Source organism: Cucurbita maxima, unplaced genomic scaffold (genome assembly GCF_002738345.1).
Source record: "Cucurbita maxima cultivar Rimu unplaced genomic scaffold, Cmax_1.0 Cma_Scf00023, whole genome shotgun sequence".
NCBI lineage: Eukaryota > Viridiplantae > Streptophyta > Magnoliopsida > Cucurbitales > Cucurbitaceae > Cucurbita > Cucurbita maxima.
The window spans coordinates 3,121,904-3,136,665 of record NW_019272039.1 but is presented as its reverse complement, the minus strand read 5'-3'; the positions used below and the strand labels follow the sequence as shown (position 1 = coordinate 3,136,665).

At 37.2% G+C, this 14,762-nt stretch overlaps 2 protein-coding genes across 2 annotated transcripts; both read right to left on the bottom strand.

Annotated features, from left to right (window-relative positions):
- Nucleotides 1-857: 857 nt before the first annotated feature.
- LOC111497215 (nodulation protein H) lies at nucleotides 858-4,930 on the bottom strand. The gene is made up of 6 exons (XM_023147936.1): nucleotides 4,387-4,930; nucleotides 3,377-3,606; nucleotides 3,045-3,303; nucleotides 1,674-1,853; nucleotides 1,429-1,584; nucleotides 858-1,329 (listed from the first exon to the last, which is right to left on the bottom strand). The coding sequence occupies exons 1-6, from the start codon at nucleotides 4,414-4,416 to the stop codon at nucleotides 1,162-1,164; spliced, it is 1,023 nt and encodes a 340-aa protein (XP_023003704.1). The 5' UTR covers nucleotides 4,417-4,930; the 3' UTR covers nucleotides 858-1,161.
- A 2,025-nt stretch (nucleotides 4,931-6,955) lies between these two features.
- On the bottom strand, nucleotides 6,956-14,727 carry LOC111497115. Its single transcript, XM_023147779.1, has 12 exons — nucleotides 14,188-14,727; nucleotides 13,803-13,904; nucleotides 13,253-13,333; nucleotides 12,316-12,425; nucleotides 12,064-12,199; nucleotides 11,782-11,880; nucleotides 11,124-11,229; nucleotides 10,600-11,045; nucleotides 10,361-10,537; nucleotides 9,885-10,082; nucleotides 7,541-7,870; nucleotides 6,956-7,365 (listed from the first exon to the last, which is right to left on the bottom strand). Exons 1-12 carry the CDS (start codon nucleotides 14,467-14,469, stop codon nucleotides 7,273-7,275), a joined length of 2,160 nt encoding a protein of 719 aa, XP_023003547.1. The 5' UTR covers nucleotides 14,470-14,727; the 3' UTR covers nucleotides 6,956-7,272.
- Nucleotides 14,728-14,762: the final 35 nt, after the last annotated feature.

Sequence of the window (14,762 nt, the reverse complement as noted above, 5' to 3'; positions counted from 1 at the left end):
CATCCACCTTCCGGCCTGGAGACGAACCCGCCGCTGCGGTGGGAGGGCTTGGAGTAGAAACAAGGCCATCTGTTCCTTTTCCTTCCGCCACACTTTCACCATGGAATTGGAAATGAGCCTCTTTTGCTGGCCTGGCAGAGAGTTGGTGGTTTGTGTTTTTTTTGAGTGGCCTGGTGGAGGCAGAATCTATAAAATGAGAGAAAACTAGAAGGGCAATGAAAAGAAAGGCAAAGCTTAGGTTGGTTGGTGGCATGGTTTTGAAGAGGAGGGCAATCGAACAAATTCCAAGGAAAGCCAATAAAGGTGTAATGAGATGTTAGAAGGGTTAAGAGAGAGTATGTGCAGAAGAAGCATAAACTGAGGGGCTATTTATAGGAGAAGTGGGAGATACTTTGTGTTATTCGTGAGCTCGCCCAAGCAGTGGAGGCTCCCATTTTGGGCTCCCAATTGGCTAAACAGAAGTAATTACGATTTGTTAATGGGGGGTTTAAATAATTAAGTTCTGGTCTTTGACTTTTCATCTCTCACAAAAGGGAAGACTTTTATATAGGGAAATTTGGGAGTTCTAGGGGTTGACTCCTAATTATTAAAGGAGAACTTTTTTAGTGTTTATATGAAATCCCCTAAGAGAAAGTCGAAAGAAAACAATATACATCGCATCTGAAGAGAACAACATAACAATATTTATTAGAGATAGATAACAATATCTATTAGAGATAAACTTGGTCTCTCTTTTGAGTACACTATTTCAGTCATAAATCTTCTTCACATGTTGTCAGTCTCTCGCTAACGTTTGTCTTTGTCTTTGTAGAACTCTTTCTTACTTTTTAGCCTGTGGCCGGCATGTAAAGGCTGTCTAAAGTATGAAGAAATATCTGAATGTGCAACAACATTCTTTCTAATTGGAGCCAACCAAATAGTTAGTTGCAAGTAGAAATTTAAGCCACACCACAAAAGCTCCTACTTTGGTTTCGCAAAAGTTAGCTTACATTTACAATTCAGTTTGGCCAAACAGAGTATTAAACAAAAAGGGTTGGCCTCAATCAATGATGGTTGATTGAGAGGGAAGAAACAGTCACAACGCTCCAAACAACATGCAGCCGAACACCATTCAAACTGGTTCAGCTACTTTGTTAAGAGAACTGGCAGGAGGATATCTTTTCAGTAATCTGCATGTAGAAGATGCTCATAAGCGGTCCCTTTAAGAGTAACCTTAACATCTTCCCAGTTTTTGATGTGATCGGACAAGTTTCCTTTGTGTATCTTAACTTGACGGCTTGTTAGTTCCACTGGCGGCAGGTTAAGAAATTCTTGTACATCTTTCAGTCTCTGCAACAAGAATTGAGGGTTTGACAGTAAACAACAAAGCTGCAGAAGATGGGTAGGGGAAAGGCAATTACAATCACTAAGTTTCCAGTTGTCCCTTACCGTTCGATTATTGATTAGGTCCTCATAGTACAAAATTAGGTGCCTCGTGTTACCAAAGTACTCTAAGGCCTTTGCAATTGTTGCCTCCATTCCCTCCAAATCAGAGATCAAGGAGGTAGCATTTATAACAGGTTTGTACGTGGAAAGTGCTTTGGCCTGAAACAATGTTCAATTGAATCTGTTTAAGACCCGAGAAACAAAGAAAATCTAGCCAAAGGTAGCAAGAGAGTGAGAGGGAGAGTAACCTCTTCTAGAGAATGCACATGTGATTTGTGGGTTCCATTCAACATCTTAGCATAACGGTCATATGAATTTGCAAGAACCGAAACCATACGACGTAGTAGGTTTCTCCGAAAGAGAAAAATTGTAGAAACACCTCTACGGTTGAAGTACTCTGCTATTTCTTCATGATTCTGCATCAATCCCTATTTAAATAAAATCACATAAGTTAGCTCTTCTAATTCATCAAGTGAGATCCCTCAGTCAAAACAGCAAGTAATTCAGATAATGAACATAATACTATGTTGCATATACTACATTTTTTATAAGAATCAGGTTGACAACATTCCACATAATCAGATAGATTTATGAACATACATGGCCTTGTATCTCCTCAAGGGTGGAGAGGAGGAAGTGTACATAAAACCTACCTAACAACCATCTATTATAATGTAAAATAACTCACAAGGAAGCTTCTAAGAATTACATATAGATTCAAAAGAAAGATAAGAAGTTACCCCAACACCCCTTAAAATTTTCAATCCATACTTTGTCATTCAAACGTATGCTATGAATTGGGCATTCTCAAAATAAACAAACTCGATGCTATTGTGGCAAGATGGTTTATTTGCAGTTCTTTGAATCTTTTGGCTCGGGAGGAATAAGAGAGTATATCAAGGTGTAGAGGGTTCATTCAAAAACGTTTGGAGCACTGCTCACTTTAATGTCACCATATGAATTTTTGTGAATGTAATAGCCCACACCCGCTGCCGCCGTTAGTCTCACGGTTTAAAACGCATCTAATAAGGAGAGATTCCACACCCTTATAAGGAATGTTTCGTTCCCCTCTCCAACCGATGTGGGACTCATAGTAAATGTAGCTTGTTATGGTTTTCTGTCATTAAAATTCTCAACTGGAGTTGCTTATTGTAATTGTAACAGCCCAAGCCCTATCATTATTAGGTATTGTCCGCTTTGGCCCATTATGTATTGCCGTCAGCCTCACGGTTTTAAAACGCATCTACTAGGAAGATGTCTCCACACTCTTATAAGGAATGCTTCGTTCTCCTCTCCAACCGATGTGGGATCTCACAGTAACCTTACTCTTTTTGTTGCTTAGGGCCTATCTTTTGCATGCTTTGTATTCAAGTAAATACTACAAAGCTGTATTTTATATTCTCGGAAAACAATTTTCAACAAAGGGTGGCCCTTTACCTTCCATGACTAATTTTACAACTTCTGAAAGAAGTATGAAAAGTCCTTTGATCAAAATATAGAACTTTAAAGGGCTACCAATAACATTTCCACCTTTGAATGAAACAAATATATAAGTAGTATAATGGCTACAAATCATCAATTAACGGTCATAACATGATGAAAAAGGAACTGTTTATTACCTGATTAAGCATCCACTTGAAGCCTACTGCTGCAGAACAATGGTTCTTAGAAGCACTACTGAGCCAGTCCAGATTGTAGATCCTATCCAGAGTCTGTACAATTGTGGTAATATTCTTTCGCCGATCCAAAACAGAAAACACTTCTCCATTAGAGCTTGCATTAACATGACTATTCAGAAGACTCTCGAACCATCCACTTCCTGACCTCTGCATCGAAACAATCGCAAAGAGTCTTACTGGATTGTTTGAGCATTCAGCCCTGATAGAACACAAAAGCAAGTATTTAGAGATAAACTTTGGGACTAATGAGCAGAAGCGTAAGTTTCAAATACCTGCTAAAAGTTTTGGGCCTTGGATAATGCTCAGGAGGAAGTTTCTTCAGTCTAATACTTAGCTCAGGACATTCGGCTATTTGAACCCTCAAAAATCTCGCCTTGGTGCGAGTATTTAACTGCTTCACACAGATTGAGCATATATAAACACTACAGACCATCGCAAACATCAAAACTGCCATTCTCAACAATAGAGGAGATTTCTTGGGAGGTTTTATAATCAGAGTATCCTGAGAAACCATGAAAGGTGAGAAGAACATAGGTTATTGTCACAATATAATAACTCAGGCCTATCCAATAGATGAAATTTTCACAAGAAAATTGAAGGAATTGAAGATTAAAGTACAGGGACATGGTGATACAAAGTGATGAATAACGCATACCCAGTGAAACTCAAATACATGTACAGTTTAGGTGGAACATTTCCATGTGAAAATAATGGCTACGGACACATTTCTGAAAACAATTTCTTCAATATATGAACTGGCCCAAGGAATAGTAAAGTAAACGCATCCCCCCCCCCCCCCCCCCCCCCCCCCCCCCCCCCCCCCCCCCCCCCCCCCCCCCCCCCCCCCCCCCCCCCCCCCCCCCCCCCCCCCCCCCCCCCCCCCCCCCCCCCCCCCCCCCCCCCCCCCCCCCCCCCCCCCCCCCCCCCCCCCTCAACCCCCAAAACCCCACACAGAAACATGTAGAAGACTAGCCATGGCACTGCCAAAATACATTACAGTTTGTCAGATACCCTTAAATCACAATGGTGGTAACGCGAATTAAAGAACAAAAAAAGTAATATCTTTAAGGTAGATTGTTCCATAAACGAAGAAAAGAAGCTTCTCGACCTCAAAACAACCAAAAACATTCAAACTAAAAAAAAAAGAAAAAACTAGGAAGGAAAATCTTTTGAAACCCAGAATCTGCATGAAGCAAACCAGCAACTTGGCTATAACCAAAAGAAAATCGAATTGGAAAGGTAAAGTGCAGACAAAGAAGAAAAACACAGAACGAAGGAGTACCTTGTTGAAGAAACAGATACGTTCCGCCATGTGTATCACAAGAACAGCTAAAAAAAGAAACAGAGGACAGATATCAGCTTAGAACCGTCGACCCTGTTTGTACTCTAACCCCAGCAGCTGCCTATCAGCTTCAAAAACAGGCGAGAGAGAGATTCAAAGAGAGACGCATTTGGGTTTAAGCTGAAGAAGCCAACTTCGCCACGTGACGCACACAGAACAAGAAGAAACAAGCTGACGCGTAATTTAAATGGGATTGGACTCGGTCTGTTTTCAAATTCCAAACAAAATCGAAAATTTGTAAATACTCCGTGCAACTCCCGTTGTCTGTTACTCAAAAACTCGACCCAGACGGCGTAATGCGAAACAGAACCAATCGACAAGTGCAAAAAAACAGCTATTTACCAAACGCTAAAGAAAGTTGCAGAGCCGCGTCAAAGAATGAAGGTGGGGCAGTGAGGGAGAAAAAAGGCATCGTCAAAAGAACACTCCTTAGACTACGATGCCTTTTTTTTCCCTTGCGAGGGAGATAAATTAATCATGGAAGATCTCGGTATTAATTTTATCACCTTCCAACACCTGGCTTTAAATGCTGCTAATGTGATCTTATTAATACAACTTTCTGGACAATTAAAATAATAATAATAAAGAACACTGCAGGCGGCAGGAGCCTCGTTGGAGAACGATCCCCACAATTATTTTAAACTGGACACTATATTATACTGTTCTTCCCTTTTCTGTTTTTCTTTAAAAATAATTTAAAAGGAAGTGTTTTTTTTTTTTTTTTCAATTTATAAATATATATACACGTTTGATCTCTTGAATTTGGTGTCCAACCTGACATCCTAACTTTACCCTTTTTCATCATTAAAATATAATTTGCCTACAAAATTAAATTTAGGTCTACATTTTCTAAAGTTAAAATTTAGAAATAATCTTTTATTGACAGAAGCCACAAGTAGATTAAGCAGGTTTGAACAGCTACATATTCCATATCAATTTCTACAAGTATAATGAAGTGAAATTATAATTCGACAAAATTGGTGGTTATATTTGTAAATTTAGTAACATTAAATCATATTACAATATCAAAATAACCGACTTGATTGTAAACAATTTCTAATTAGACTTCAATCTCGATTTCAAGTAATGAACTACGAACGAGTTTATTGATAAGTGGTGGAGTATGAATCGTGTAAAATGTGTTTAGAAGAACGTATGGAATTAATTTATGAGTGGTAAGTAAAAAAGGGTGAGGATGGGGCCGCATGATCATTCACAATGAGTGCCTAAACTCAGCATCCTTATCTCGCAAGCAATTCTTGTAATGAACCATCCCCACCCCATGCTTTTGAGTGCTTCATAAAACACCTCCTTTCTTTCTTTCCAAACGTTGGTTGTGTAATCTTATGAAAAAGTAGATCATAGTAAATTTGTTGATTAATAAGTTCCATTTTTTAAATTTGACTATTGAAAACAAAATGATTATTATGTCGGTTGATTAGACTATCCATTCTTAATAGTAAACAAATAAATAACTTAAAGATAATTAGTTTAACAAAACCAACCAATTTAAAAACAAGTATCACTTAGAATCACTATGACATATCATATTTTGCTCGGGTTGGTTCAATTTCTAATAACATTATTTTTTAAAAAAAGATAACAATTAAATCCCTATGTTACATAACCATAAGATAAAAAGAAAATTCAAGGGTTATAAACCATCATTGAACTTGTCAATGTTGAGACGTTACTATATACTAACCACGTTTTTTCGATAACAGATGTGACATAATTTTTTTTTCTTTTTTATATTTAATTCTGGCCAATTTGTCAACTGAATTAAGTATTTTCTAATTTCAAATTATTTAAACTCCTCCATATATCAGCGTGTAGGTCAAACATATGGATAAGGATTGCATATTATTCTAAATAAAAAAATTATACAAGCCAGTCCGTCAACATTGACTTCTGACTTTTGTAACCGTCTTAAAAAAAAAGAACAACGAAAACAAACTGAAACCATGATGTTTTTCCTGTTAGCGAAATCAAGCAAAGATGTTAGGTTAGAAATACGCAAGGCAATTAATTAGTTAGAGGAGGTGCCTTACAGTTGAAGCTTTAAAATGAAGACGTGAATCCCACGCTGATATGATTTCATCCAATGTAAATAAAAATAAAGTGGAAAAACATTTGCCTTCCATTCTTGCTCACTGTTCAATTATTGTAATTTTTTACCCAAGGAGAAGGAAGAGAGCTGTAGTTGAATAAAAATGTCCCACCTGGATATGGACTGCAACAATTATTTTCAAATAAAATGTGTTTTTGGAGAATCTTAGGTCCCTGTAGGTACACTTTTGTTTTATTCCCTCTTAGCTTTTTTGGTCCATAAAAATCATGGCTATGGATGGGCTCATCTGCCTAAATTTGCACCCCACAACTTTTCATATACATATATATACTTCCACAAATCAAGCAAATTTGTGTTACTACCTTATAACTTAACTCCACAGAATATCAATATAGTTTAAATATGGAATAAATAATTACATTCTGCCAATCCTGTTCCCACCACAAAACAAATATATGTAATGGAATAGATAACATCTAATTTACAATTGGTATGATCGAAATCCATTCTTATGCACATTTGACTCCTAATTATATACTCCCGATCTACTCGACTGCACTACACATTCACCACCCATAAATATAATAAGAGAACATCAGGAATACTAACTTTTGTACGGACTCTTTATACATTGGAGCTCTAGCATATATGAAGATGGTATACGACATGTAAAGTACACAAAATGAATGAAATAATGTTAGACAAATAATAAACAAATGAACCTCATCATACAGTACAACTTTTTACACGTCAATTTAAGCAAATATTTGCTGGATGACCATCTCTGCATTTCCATTATACTGTGCAAGAAGATGGATGGCATCAGCCCTGGGCAAAGCAAGAAACTCCTGAACCCCAGCACAAAAATTTGGCATCATAAGTATATGGAGAAAGCCTTCAACAGAAGAACTATAGAAAAAAACCGCATTTTCTACCAGACATAATTCGTAAAAAGCCCGTGGAAACAAATCCAAACAAAACAGGGGGTGATAAAAGTTTGTTGTTCAAGTTGAACTTGCTTACCATGACTTTAAGTATTGCATTTTCATCACCAGCATCTATCGATGACGCTTGCATAGGACTGCTACCATCTTCCGAGGTTCTTGCTGCAGCCGAAGATTTTGCCACTTGGGAAGAACCATGGATGCAACTATCTGAATTTGATTTCAACAGCGCACCAGAAGTAGAAAGCGAAGGCAGATTAACTTCCTTCAAGGAATCAATCTTCAGAAGACTTTCGAACCGATCCTTGCACATTTGAAGTTTAAACCATTCACTATGAGAGTGAACTGTGGCTCTCATCAACTTCATTAGTCGGGGTTCTTCAATACCTAGTCTCCTACCAAAAGCAACCTGTCGAAAATGTAAAATTTTTAGTCATATTGCTGCATATGAATAGAAACAGAGCATAGTCTATTTTATTTTCTTCATGGTAGAATTTTTTGTAAATGTAACGAGGTTTATCTCCTCTTGAGTCAGTATTCTAATACCATTAAGACATTCTTTTACCTGCTCGCATATATAACCATCTTGTATAATGATGCAGATTAGGGAGGTGCAGTGATCAACCTACCTTGAAGTCGGGACCTTTCATCCAATAGGTCAGTCAAACAAACATTCATTCGGATAATTCCCAAAGCAAAATGTTCAAATTTTCACTAGAATACTAGATAAGAAAAGGAAAATTACTCCTTCCTGCAGTCTAAAAATATCTGTTCTTCACCCACCCCTCCACACACACAAAGAAAAAGAAAACATCCACTCAAATTATGTATGATTTCAGGAGATCAATGCTCAACCACGAGGCCTTCCACAATAAATGAAGTAGCTGCCACTAATTTAAGACTTTTCCCACATCGTCCTTAAAAAGTAATAATTGCAAAAATTATATAATAAATAAAAATAAAAACAAAAACAAACAAACATACAAACAATACAGAAACCAGCTATCTGCACATTGAAGATAAGTTATGTATTATGGTTGAGCTCCAACTATCAAATTGAATAGAAAAGAGGAAGGAGGCTTCCCCTCTCTCCTCCATGTTTAATCTCTATTTTACCTCTTTGCACTCATTTTTCATACTAATCTCTCTACCAATACATACATGCATGCACTTTCTCACTTGATTAACCCAAACCACCTTCATTTTAGTGAACTGATTATTTGAAAAACATGTTTAATTGAATAAAAGAAGCACTTTTTTAACTTATATTGAAATAATCTTGATTTTTTCAATATAAGAAACTCAAATTCATTTTCAAATAGAGGATAACAAAGGGGGAGATGAGGGATCCCCATCAAGCCAAAGGGATTGCAGAAAATCCTCCCAAAAAATCTCTTGGCTGGATTCTTCCCCTTGGAATGTCCTCTTATTTCTGGTTATTTCTAAAGGAAATACTTCTGAATAAAATATTGTTCATGAAAAAATAATGAGTTTGCATGGCTCATTGTCAATAAGTGAACATACTACTAGCCTGTTTATATGGGTCAGATCCTGAGGTATCAGCATTAGAAATGGTTGAACATTTGTACCTAAATAATGGTCTACACTGAAGAACGATTACTTTAGCTTGTGACCAGTATATAAATGTGGTTCAATGTATAAAGAAAAATCTAGATGTGCAACAAGATTCTTTCTGAATGGAGCATATTCAAACATTTACTCCAAGTAGAAATTTAATACACACCAGAAAAGCTAAATCTTTTGCAGATTGAATGAAATAGTAACTCTATCACAACAATTAAGATTACATTTACACTTTAGTTTGGTAAAATATAGTATAAACTAAGAGGGGGCTGCCCTTAATGAATGAAGGTTGTTTGAGTGAGCAGAAAAAATCATAACACCCAGAGAACGCCAGCCAAACACCATTCAAACTGGTTTAGCTTCGATGTCATGACAATCATTCATTAAAAAAGAGTAACTTACAAAAGAAATAAATTTACTCTACTTGGAACCAAAGGCTTTTCTGTCAAAGATAATTCCAATCAACTTTTTAGATTTAAGACTTAATAATGAAATCATTCTCTTTTTCTTTCACTTCCAACTATCCACAATGTAGGGCTTACAAGAACCGCAACATGGATTCACCTCCCTATGAAGGCACCAAGCACCTTCTTCACTTTTAACTTGGCACAAATACACACAAGTTCCAATCACACTATGAAGTCACCAAGCTCGCAAAGCTCATTTAGATAATTGACAAAGTGACCAAAGAATGTCAGCATATACTTTTATAGGATGGCCAGAAGGGATAGAATCTGAGCATATACTGATTATAAGTAACGAATATGCTATTCTAATGATCAGTAAAATATAAAATTTTCTCCTCAAATATAGTGGCATCTATAATTTTCGTCTAATACCTGAAGAGAATTAGCAAGAGCATTCACAGGGAAGCCTTTCCCAAGAAAATCTTCGTTAGGCAGGAGCAAAGCCAATAAGGTCTCCTTTAATTGCTTCAACAAGGAAGGCTCATTAGCGGCTAATGGGCCTAAGTGAGTGCATGCGACCCTCAAAGCACTAGAATAATCACCAGAACTAACCAGCTTCAAAAATTCAACCTGAAACCATAGGAACGTAAAATAAATTCCAAAGAAGTATTCAATAAACTCAACAAGATTTTGCCCATCTTTCAATGCTAAGAAGAAACTAAATACATTGTTTTCAACAAACACTAAGACTGCCATCTACTTCCATACTTGAGACAAGTGAAAATAAACAACTCTCCTCAAACCACATACAGTTGTAAACTTCCATCCATAACAACTAGCTAACGGTGTAGTAGGAATAACGAGTATAAAAAGAAAACTCATACTTAACCTCGTTAAAACCAATTTACCTGCTTAAGTTGGAATAGTAAAATAGGATTTTGTACAAAAAAGTTCGGATCCAGGGCGTTAATTTCTTCCACAACCTCGGCAGCCAACCTTTTACTAGCCAGTTCCCTAATCCCCAAGACAATCTCATATTTATCCTCCCTGCCAGTAGAGTCTATCGGTATATGTTTTTCAAGGTTCTGCAGAACACACTTCAGTCAGATCATTTCATTAGATGGAAGAAATATAGTTATGGATCTACCTGCTGTTCCTTAGACATGATCATACTGGCCACTGTTATAGCGCTAAGTTCTGCTTTACTGCATCCACTGTAAGACACATCATGAAGTTCTCTATCATCGTGTCTTCCTCTCCATCTCTTACGCTTGCTCCTTTCTACAATCCCACGATTCTTGTTTGCTTGTAATGTTCTTGAATTTCCCACATGAACTGAATCACTAGTGCTACAATCTTCTCGATTGGACGTTGGCTCCGATGCATATCGTAACTCAACCTCATTATTACTTTGTGAGCTCGTCACATCAGCAATATTTTCAGGAGAACTATCCACACGAGAATTACTGACAGAAATTTCACCATCCGAAAGTTTACTGGTTGCATAGTCCACTTCAAAAGAAGTATTCCTAGATGAACAATACTCCAGCTCTGATTGGTTAACTTTTGATGAGCTAGAGAGATTCTGCATCCCTGATTATCAAGAAATGGCAAACGGGTTTAGAAGGCAAAAAAGCTTATTGATAAAGGGACTAAGAGTTTGAGTTTTACCAGAGAGAACTCCACAACCAGAGTCCACAATTCCTCTGTAGATGCAGTACTCACGAACAAGCTCATCAAGAACAGAAAGGTCCAATTTCATCCGGCACAACTCATTCTGCGATGTGGAAGTAAAAACTCATATAATCAATGAAACCATCATGACAATGAAACAAAATGAACAATACTATTTTAATTGCCAAGATAGTTGGAATTGATGGTCATAACCACAAAACATCGAGAGAATACTGTACAGAATAAAACCATTTTGCATGTTAGAGAAAATCGAGAGATAAAGAGCAAAGGTTCTGGTATCAGAAAATGTCAACAAAATTAACAATCTATCTCAAAAATTATTACAGAGTTACATAAACTAAATTTTTAAATGAACTATGGTCCTTGTTCTTTCCTTAAATTTCTCAATGTTTCCATCAACCTTGTGTTCCAATATGACTACCCATTTCTATTCACCACAAACTCTGGGTCATTTTTTAAAGTCCCATGCTAGTATAAATTACAAGCATGACACCCAATAAAGTTATGGTTCAAATTGTCTAGTGCAACACTAAATAGCATACAGTGGGTTTAGCACCTATACACAAAGATTTTCTTAAATTGAATCTAATAAACGCAAAACATCAGAAAGGATAAAATTCAGATAGATGCTTACCTGGAATGCATGAAACAAATCACCTTTGGTGAATCTCAAGCTATCAATAGCCCCCTGTCTCGTTAGCTCTACAGCATGTGCAAGAGCTTGAATGTCCACCTGCACTCATATTAAGCACAAAAAAAAATAAGAAGCAAAGAAAATAACAACTCTGGATAAATAGGAAACCATAAACATGCAAAGAGGGACAGACCCTCACATTGTACCACATCATTAATAGAACTACCTAAAAGCTCAAGTTTTTTAATTAAAAAATTTATTAAAAAAATTCAGACATCTCACTTCATCAAATGGAGGCGCTTCATACAGGCTCTCTTTGGGTGTGGCAGGCGGATCAAGTTCATCTAGAAGCAACCTCTCAGTGAGATCTGATATGGGAGATGACACACCTTCATGAAAGCAAAAACCTTTATGTATGCTGCAAGAAATAACAAATAACAATAAAAGTAATTAAATTTTATATTCAATGCAAACTTTTATCAAGCATACAACCAACTATGGGGAGGAAATTTTTGCAAAAATGAAGAAAGAAACCTTATCAAGTATCTCAAGGTCATTGAGAAGACTGGATCATATGCCTGCATATGAGCTCGTAAGACTGAGGACATTAGTCCAGCAATATCAAATCTCCTCCTTTCAGACCACTGAAACAAAAGAAAATGCACTTTCAGACAGAAAAACTGAATGCAATTCAGAGTTCCACCCTGTTCAGACCACTGAAGAATAACATATTGCACTTTAAACTAAAAGTATCCATCATAAGAAAACAAAAATTTCCTTGAGAATTACGTAGTTCAGACTTCAAAGGGTAGATTTTGCATTATATTTAACTTAGAGATTAAAAAAAAACATACACAAACACACACACACAACATAAACATAATAGGGAAAGCAACTGTGAATAATGAGACGATAATTCACATCTCAAATAAAAATAACAATGATTTTTTTAAATAAAATAAACAATTCTTTGTCTCAAATAAGAAACATTGACAATATACAAGACAATTCCATATGCTACGCACCCAGAACCAGGGAGCTCGAATTTTCTAGGCAAAAGAGATATATGTACTGAACTTATAGAATGCCTGAGGGCCTGAATCTAAACAGAGATTATTCTAAACATGTCAAAGTAAAAACTAACGTGAAACATTAGACTTCAGTTTGATTGCTTAATGGACCTAAAAAGTGGTCAAATCCCAAGAAATTAATGGACCATCTTTTCCTTCTTAGAATTCCATAGTGATGAATCATGAGAGAGCAGGGAAGTCCTTCTTGGTTAAAAAGGAAAGGTTACCCTTCCAACAGTCGGAAGTATATGATGCCCAAATACAAAATGTGCATTCTAATTATGAAGAACAGGCATATGTTACAGGTTTCCAAATGGCGGCATAGTCAACAACCACTGAACAATATCCAAAATACCAAAGATAATATTCACTGATGTGATGGAGAAAATAGTATTATCCACCTCATATGTCACTGGGGATGTTTGATTATCCTTGTCATAAATGAAGGCAAGTAGAACATGCTTGAACTCCTCATACGCTTCCTTCAACATAAATAGAAAAGCAGTTAGCCAGAAGCACAAGAAGATAAGTTGCCGAATCTGATTTAAAATAGCACAATGGTTTCTTCCGCAAAGGATTCTAGACCTTATGGAACGATTATTATGGGATTATCAAGTGGAAAGGAAACCTAATGTTATCTGGACTAATGCAGTTAAAGTTATTCTAAGGTACTCTTTTCTGGGAGAGAATAAGAATTTTGGGTTTTTATGGTGCTCTCTTTCTCTTTTTCTCTTTCGTCGCCTTTCCATAGTTACAGCTACTTCTTTATTTCGCCGACTACAGTAGAAAAAAGATGGCTTATGGCACTTCCTCTTGTACTTTTCATAGTTCAACGGAAACTTTCTTTCTTTCTTTCTTTCAAAAAGACAATAATGCTTCGCTCAATTCGATAACCAGAGAATACTCTCTTTAAACACCCAAAGCAAACCCTGAATGGGGCAAAATGCTCACCGGGTATGCATCAAGAGCACAAGGAGCAAGCGCCGTGCGGAGGCATTGAATGGCCAAATCACGATCCTCTGCAGTCCCTTTCCTCAAAAGCTCGATAAATTTCTGAATACAATACACACAGAAAAGGAAATCAGTGAGCTCAAAAGTCCCACCAAACTATTAATTGAAAAAAATATTAAAAAAAAAACACGAAGGGGTGTTCGGCTGACTAGAATGTTCAGCTACTGAACAAATGGATTCAGTATTTCCTTACTTCCAGTTCTTAATGCAGCATGGTCAAATATGGAAACATACCCTAATTAGCCAAAACAACAAAAACCAAAAGAAATAGAAGTCGCACATTTCATCAGGTGCGCAGCAAGAGAGAGAGCAGAATTAGAGTGACCTGCTTCTGCAACCGGAAAAGAAGCCTATGATCGTCGAGAATGAAGGGTGCATGAAGGCGGAGGAGATCGATGGCGCAATCAATATCACCGACCTCCAAAGAGCGCCTGATCTGGCGGATGATCAGCCTGGAATGGTAAGAGGAGGAGGAAAGCGAGGAAGGGGAAGGGGAAGGAGAAGGAGGTGGGGAGGATGAAAAGGAATCCTCAATCAAATTCTCTGATCTGGCGAAATCGATGATTAGGGCATCGAGAGCTTCCCAGTTCAAAGGGATGGAGTCCATCTGGAAGGAAGAGGGTTAGCTTGTGGATTAGAGGATGAGGCGGAAGAGAGGACTCTGGTTTCGCTCGCTAACTTGGTGGGAAACTTTGTGCGCTCAGGCCAAAGGCGGCGATGTTCAGAATTGAGTTGCAAACAACAGGAATGAAATTTGAAGGCTACATTATATGACACGTGTAAGTTACGGGTTTAGTCTTAGATTCTTCCAGACTCGACTGTCGGAGGGCTAAACTGTTCTTTGGTTCTCACCATTTATCCATACATTATTCCTTCTTCGTCTAAATTTTCCAGTTATGT